The sequence below is a fragment of the Paralichthys olivaceus genome, chromosome 5, assembly GCF_024713975.1.
Source record: "Paralichthys olivaceus isolate ysfri-2021 chromosome 5, ASM2471397v2, whole genome shotgun sequence".
NCBI lineage: Eukaryota > Metazoa > Chordata > Actinopteri > Pleuronectiformes > Paralichthyidae > Paralichthys > Paralichthys olivaceus.
Window position 1 is genome coordinate 890,722 of NC_091097.1, and position 7,350 is coordinate 898,071.

General features: G+C 44.4%; 1 protein-coding gene across 1 annotated transcript; it reads right to left on the reverse strand.

Moving 5' to 3' along the window:
• Positions 1-513: 513 nt before the first annotated feature.
• LOC109644449 (zinc finger protein 491-like) lies at positions 514-4,228 on the reverse strand. The gene is made up of 2 exons (XM_020109840.2): positions 3,936-4,228; positions 514-3,074 (listed from the first exon to the last, which is right to left on the reverse strand). Exons 1-2 carry the CDS (start codon positions 4,129-4,131, stop codon positions 1,615-1,617), a joined length of 1,656 nt encoding a protein of 551 aa, XP_019965399.2. The 5' UTR covers positions 4,132-4,228; the 3' UTR covers positions 514-1,614.
• Positions 4,229-7,350: the final 3,122 nt, after the last annotated feature.

Consider the following 7,350-nt stretch of genomic DNA (forward strand, 5'->3'; position numbering starts at 1 on the left):
TTTGATATAGTTATGGAAGTTTATTTCTGTAATTTCCTGATGTGTGGAATAATATAAAACTTTCCTGTGGAGTCTTGTAAACACATTTTTACAGCTGTGCTTTCTCCGGGTTCTGTTCTTCATATTTTAATAAGTTTGCTTTGTCCTTTTGAATTGACTCTCATCAGTAACTTGTTTGTCTCTAATGTTGCTGGATCTTACTTTGATTTAAACCTTTGCTACGGTTTTTCTTTTTTTCTTTGTTTTGAAAGGTGCCATATAAAAACAGGTAGTATTATATTATGTCTTGGTAAGTGTCTATGTGTTTTATCTGGAGTCTGAGTAATTCAACACACAATGAAACTTGTTTTCATTTGTTTGGGAACTTGATGTTCGGACGGTGAACTCACGTCACTGGTTTGATTGTTTCCGCCTCAGAAGCTTTACTGTCGACCAATCAGAGCAGAGCCCTCGAACAGACGACGCGCGACCCTCAGCAGAGATGAGACACTCGTCAACAAAAAAAGAAAACTCTTGTTTATTCCATAATGTAATTTATTAAAACTCTTCACTTGTTCTGGATGTAGATATGTGATATTAGTACATGTAGTGATTCACAGTTCACCGATGGTTAACGGGACTTCTCCACCCCAGTGAGTGAATTTAGTTCACACAGGTCATCAGCACAATATTAATTCTGTCACTTGTCAAAGTGATGATGGAAGGTAGTGAGACATCTCACTTCTTTATCATCTCTGTGGAGAAATGCACACGTGAACAGGACGGAAGAAAAGTTTGCTTTTCACTCAAAGTTAATTGAATCAACGTCTTTCAGAGATGTTCCATCTCCCTGCTCAAATAAAGGATTCAAAATAATAAATACAATGTCTGTAAACTGCTGCGACTCTTCAGTCGTCTCTCCGTCAAACTGTCTCAAGCACTTTGTTCTCCAGCAGGAAGTCAACAGCGTCACAGCTCAGCTGAGCACGAGATCTCGCCTCCAACCATCACTCCTCATTTCAAGAGGATTTCTCTTTTTACATCTTGGTATTAAGACAACTGATCTGAGATCAAACTGATTTACTTTAGAAAATAGAGAAGTCCTTGTTGGTGATAGGCACGTAGTGAGAGCGCTGCATTCAGAAAACACCACTGAACACACAACACCAGAGCAAACAGAGCAAAGTCTGTGTTGCACATGAAACACGATGCAGTCGACTGAAAGTTACAGAAAAACATTTACACATAATTCAAAAGAAAAATCCAGGTGAAATTTCCAAAATAGAAATGTGAGTGTATAACAAATCAGGAGAGTTGGCACAGCATCGCCTTAAGACTGGTGATAAAAACACTCGGAGCTCTGAACGTCTCTGGCTGGAATCTAAATGTTTGATTGTAAAAACGTCACTGAGGCGATGGAAGCATGATGAAGATACAAAGTGCTGGTGATAACTTCCATCTCCAACCTGAGGATGAGCAGCACCTCTCACCTTGTTTCATTCGCTCTGTGTGATGACTGGTGCAGGATGACCATCGTGTGTCCACGGGCGACGACGCACCAAGAGATAAAGTTTCAGAGAGACGACATTCAACCTTATAAAACCTTTATTTACACCTCCCTTCGTTGACAGAGGGTCATTTAGCAGTCGTGTGACTCTTCATGTGAAGCCTCACGTAAGTCTTTCGGTGGAAGCCTTTCCCACACACGTCGCAGCGGTGCGGCTTCTCCCCGCTGTGAGTGCTGCCGTGCTGTTTCAGCGAGGAGTGGTCGCTGAAAGAGCGTCCGCAGGTGTTACACAGGTACGGCTTCTCGCCCGTGTGGGTCCTGATGTGTCGCATCATGTTGTGTCGGCAGTTGAAGGACTTCCCGCACTCGCTGCAGAGGAACGGCTTCTCCCCCGTGTGGATCCTCATGTGCATCTCCAGGTTTCCCTGACTGTCGAAGCACTTGCCGCACACGTCGCAAACCTTCCCGTTCTTGTGAGTTTTCAGGTGAAGCTTTAAGTTTTCCTCGGAGTCGAAATGTGTCCCGCAGACGCCACACATGTCCGTGGAGTGACTCTTGGCGTGATTCACCAGGGAGACCATGGAGTGGAACATTTTCCCACACACTTCGCATATGGTCCGAGTCTGCTGCTTTTTCAGTGACGGGTTCTTGACCCTCTTCACGCCGTCGTTGCCACTTTCTTTCTCGCTTGCGTTATCTCGGTTGAGGTGCTTCTTGTGCGCATGAACCCGCAGGTGGCGCTTTAACGTGGAGTAGTCATTGAAGCATTTGGCGCAGACGGAGCAGACGTAGGGCTTCTCCCCTGTGTGTATCCTGATGTGTCGCATCATGTTGTGTTGACAGTTGAAGGATTTCCCACACTCGCTGCAGTTGAACGGTTTCTCTCCCGTGTGGATCCGCATGTGCGTCGCCAAAGACTTGGATCCACCGAAACACTTCCCACAAACGCTGCAGCTTTCAGCTTTCACGTGTGTCTTCACGTGAACTTTAAAGTTCTCCTCAGTGTCCAAACGTTCCCCACAGACACCGCAGACGTCCTTGGGGTGAACATCCATGTGATTCACCAGGGAGACGGTGGCGTGGAAGGGTTTCCCGCAGACTTTACAGCAGATTCGTGATCTTGTTTTTTTTCCCGGATGCAGTTTCAGAGCCATCGGTAAACGAGGGCCCTTCTTCTTCTTTTTCCATTTGCTCGTGCAGTCACTGCCGCTGTCGCTGTTGTCACTCGGACACCCCCCACTGGCCCTCCACTCGTCCTCGCTGTCGTCGTTTTCAACCGCAGAGCAGCCAGACGAAGCTCCGTCACCCACCTCCACCTTCGTCTCAGCCGGCTCAGCTGAAGTGCTCGGCAGAGGATCTCCTCCTCCTCCTCCTCCTGGACCCAGGGGGTGGAGCTCATTCGGCCCTGTGAAGATGAACCCGATGGGGTTGTCCTCCTCTCTACTGGGGAGCTCCTCTGGGTTCTTCTCAGGCTCCTCGTCATCGTGTTCCAGAGCGGAGGTCCAGTCGGGCTCGCAGCGCTCGTCCGGCTGCTGCTGTTTGGAGGCAAAGTCCTCGTTCCAGACAGAAAGAGCCAGCTGTGGTTGGTCTGCAGGAAGGAACGGAGGAATACGGTCACTGAACTGAAGTTACATTAAATATCAAACCTTTAAACTTCATGTTCCTTTATCAGGAAATGTTCCACCTGCTGAATGTTGCTCATAATGAAAATCAAACCCGAGGAGACTCCAGAATCAATGTGATTAAACCGACAGGTTCGTTCATCTGCGTTTATCAACTCAACACTACTGAAAAGTTTATTTTCCTATAAAAGCTGATGGTGACGAGATAAAACTTGATGAATCACTCGTGAGACGAGTTCTTTAATGATGTAATGAATTATATTAATGAATAATAAATAAAACCATGTCACATCAGGTTCTTTACATCTGGTGATGAGCAGGTAAACTTAAAAATGTTATAATGTTTTAAAGGAGTTCGGCATCTGGAGGTTCTGTCTCTTAGGAAGAACTTGGTTCATGTGAGACATTTAGCTCATCAACAAACAGCCACACTGCAAAGTCAGGAAAATAAAACTTTATTTTAAATCTACATTTTGAGCCACTTGGTGAATCACTTGTGAGCCGAATCTCAAAGTGCACTTTTATAATGAATAAGAAATAAGAACTCGTGTCCTGACGGGTTTGTTCATTTGGAAATGAGCAGGCAAACTTTTAATGTTTCATTCTTGTAATGGAGTTCTGCGTCATGTAGTTCACGTATTAAATGGGCCTATGTTACTGTGAGAACATGTTTTAGCATTAAGCTAACCGCCCCACGTTCACTTTAAAAGGGAAACTGCGGCTACAGCTAAGCTAAGCTAACTAGCTAAAGTTCGTGATTTCAGCAGGAGAAGTGGGTGTGACGGAGTGATTCAGAGCATAGACGGAGCCCGGCGCGGTTCTCAGACCTTGGGGCTTGTGGACCTCGGGCTCCGGGCAGAGGACGCTCCGCAGCATCCTGCGCTGCCGCCGGATCTCCTGCTCGGACTGCAGCACCTCCTGCTCGTAGCCCGCGATGGTTCTCTGCACCGCCTCGAAGATCTCCTCTGCGGCCGCCGACAGACGCTCGTTGACGAGCGCTCTGAGCCGCTGGAGGCTGCACATGATGCGGCTTCACCTCCTCCCTTCACCCGCTGGTAGCAAACATGGGGCCCGTCTAATGTCTGGCATAACGTCCAACTGCCCTCAAACGTTTCCGTTGTTCTTTCAAAATAAAAGCTTGAACATAATGAATTCATTGAAGATTTTTTTCTTTAAATTATTTAGATTTTTAATTTTTAAATGTTTATCTTGAATCCATCCGGACACTTTGCATCTGCACCTTCTCTGCCCATTACAACACCTGTCTGTAGTGAAAGGTGTATATTATCTACACCTGTATTTTTGTATTCATATTTAATTTAATTTAATTTCTTATTCCCTTTCTTATTCTTATCTTACTATCTTATATTTTGTCCTTTCTCTTTCTTGACTATCTGCTAATATAACATCAATCACTGGGGAAACTCACTGGTGAAACTGTGTATAAGTGAGATTTCCAATATAAAGCAGTTTTAAAATGATCAAATCTACAGACACAGTTTTCTCTGAATAATTTAAACACACAGAATCATCACAGACATATTTTGCATGTGTACATATGTAGTGAATACGCACTCTAACTCTAAAGTACAGGGAGCGAATATAATACAACAATAAACATGAATGTTCCTCTCTTTAGGAACAGAGGCTGTGGCACCTTGTTAATATGAGCTGGACAAATAACGTTTGATAGTTTGAGTGAACACTTTTGCAACACCCATCCTGTCCTCTAGAGGGCGCTGCAGTCTTGGACATTTCAGTTGATGGCTCATGTTGATGTGCAGCATTTATTAAAGCAGCAGGTGAAACTAAATGAAAATATATTTTAACATAATACTAATAATAATATGTAAACTGCCCGAAACGTGGTTGTTTCTATGGGAGTTTTAAATGGAAGAAGCATTGGTTTAAAAAGTGCGGAAAGAGAGCTGTGTGTGTGTGTGTGTGTGTGTGTGTGTGTGTGTGTGTGTGTGTGTGTGCGTGTGCGTGCGTGTGATTTCTCCTGTGACTCACCGGAGCCTGACTCACCACTGCTCTTTCTGCTTTTTGCATGTGCATGTGTGTGTGTGTGTGCACGCTTCACATGCACACACACCAGTGAGATAAGAACTACCCACAATGGCAGAAACCGTCTTTAAGAATATTTGATGTGTACTTTGACTTTTCTGTTTGGTCCATGTCCCATCCACTAACATGGAGGAGGCAGGATTTATGATGGAGATGCTCTTGGGACCATCTTCACTGTGTGAGGGTCAGACGCAGTCTCAGGTTAATGATGAGGTGGGTTTCTGATCAGACCACTGTTGATCAAGTGGTGGTTGATCATTGATCAAAGCTGTTGAAGAGACGAATCTGTTGAAAAAGGTTTTTATCTTTATGAACAGAATCAAACATGGCTTTGTTCTGTAACACAGAGTGCACGTGGAACGTTGTATTATTATTTATCACCGATGGATTAACGGTACAAAGATGTGGGATTCGATGGCGCGACCTTTCACTTTGACCTTTTTCAACCCGTCAATATTATCCTGCTCTAAAGTCGTCCACCAATCAGCGAAGTCCTTTGCACATTACCCACAAGGCACCTGTGGAGCAGTCTGACTGAGGATAGCGTCTCCATGGCAACAACATCATTACCAGAATAGCTCTTTCTTTCTCTATTTCTGTCTCTCACTCTTTCTGTCCTTTATATCCCGCCTCCTGCTCGCTGTTTTCTCGCTCCTGTTCCTCTGCTCATGCATAATATTTCTCCTCTTTTTTTCCTGTTTCTCCTCTCCTTCATCTTTCCTCCTCCTCGTCCTTTAGTCCCCTAACTTCCTTATCTCAGCCCCTGTTTCTCCCCTCCTTTCCTTCTCTCCTCCATTTATTCTTTAACCTCTGTGCTCAGTAAGATTCTCCTACCTTATTCCCCACACTCTGTTTTCTCTCCAACCTTCTCCTCTCCTCCCTCCTCCTCCCTCCTCCTCCCTCCTCCTCCCTCCTCTGTCTATTTTCTGTCTATTTTGCAGTCACATTGCACCAAGAGTGAAGATATTTAAAGCCTCAACTGTGATTCCTCCTCTCCTCTCCTCTCCTCTCTCCTCCTCACCTCCCCTCATATTGTAAACACAGACGAAGGAGAGGGACATTTTGCTTTTCTTCCATTTTAGATTTTGTAAATGTGAATTGTGATTTTTTCCCTTGTTTGCATGGTTACTGAAGATATTTTTTAATAATCAGTTTGCCAAACATCCAGTGGCACTTCTGTCATGATAGACTCTTGCGGACAATTGCAGCATATTTAGCATTTTTGTTTCTCATCAACAACCTGGAGCTAATAAAGTCTGTACCTATTAACCAGATATGTTTGACAGAGTGATGGTAAGACTACGACCCCCTCACTGTTTTTTAACTGACCTTCAGTCACGCACTCTTCGATGACAAGTACTCAGGTGTAACTGCAGGTTACTATGATAACAGTGGATTCATCATTCAGCAGGTAAGAGGACACATGGGAGCAGAGACACTGAGAAGATGAAGCTCAAAGATGAGTTTTCATCTTTTGTAAATCTGAAGCCAGAACATATGGTGCAGTGAGAAAACCAAGCCTGTCTGTCTCTTTCTACCTGTCTGTCTGTCTCTTTCTGTCTGTCTCTTTCTACCTGTCTGTCTGTCTCTATCTACCTGTCTGTCTCTTTCTACCTGTCTGTCTGTCTCTTTCTGTCTGTCTGTCTCTATCTACCTGTCTGTCTCTTTCTGTCTGTCTCTATCTACCTGTCTGTCTCTCTCTGTCTGTCTGTCTGTCTCTCTATCTATCTACATGTCTGTCTCTTTCTGTTTGTCTCTATCTACCTGTGTATCTGTCTGTCTGTCTCTATCTACCTGTCTGTCTCTCTCTGTCTGTCTATCTGTCTCTCTATCTATCTACATGTCTGTCTGTCTCTTTCTACCTGTCTGTCTGTCTCTTTCTGTTTGTCTCTATCTACCTGTGTATCTGTCTGTCTCTATCTGTCTGTCTGTCTCTCTATCTATCTATCTGTCTGTCTCTCTATCTACATGTCTGTCTCTCTCTATCTGTCTGTCTATCTGTCTGTCTCTATCTATCTGTCTGTCTGTCTGTCTCTCTATCTGTCTGTCTGTCTCTCTATCTGTCTGTCTCTCTCTCTCTATCTGTCTGTCTCTCTATCTGTCTGTCTCTATCTATCTGTCTGTCTCTCTATCTGTCTGTCTCTCTATCTGTCTGTCTGTCTCTCTATCTGTCTG

What these genes read in the sequence shown, in the direction of transcription:
- LOC109644449 (XM_020109840.2), bottom strand. Translation starts at nt 4,131, where the DNA reads ATGTGCAGCCTCCAGCGGCTCAGAGCGCTCGTCAACGAGCGTCTGTCG. An exon ending in CGAGGTCCACAAGCCCCAAG is followed by an intron (nt 3,075 to 3,935) that starts GTCTGAGAACCG and finishes TCCTTCCTGCAG; the next exon opens with ACCAACCACAGCTGGCTCTT.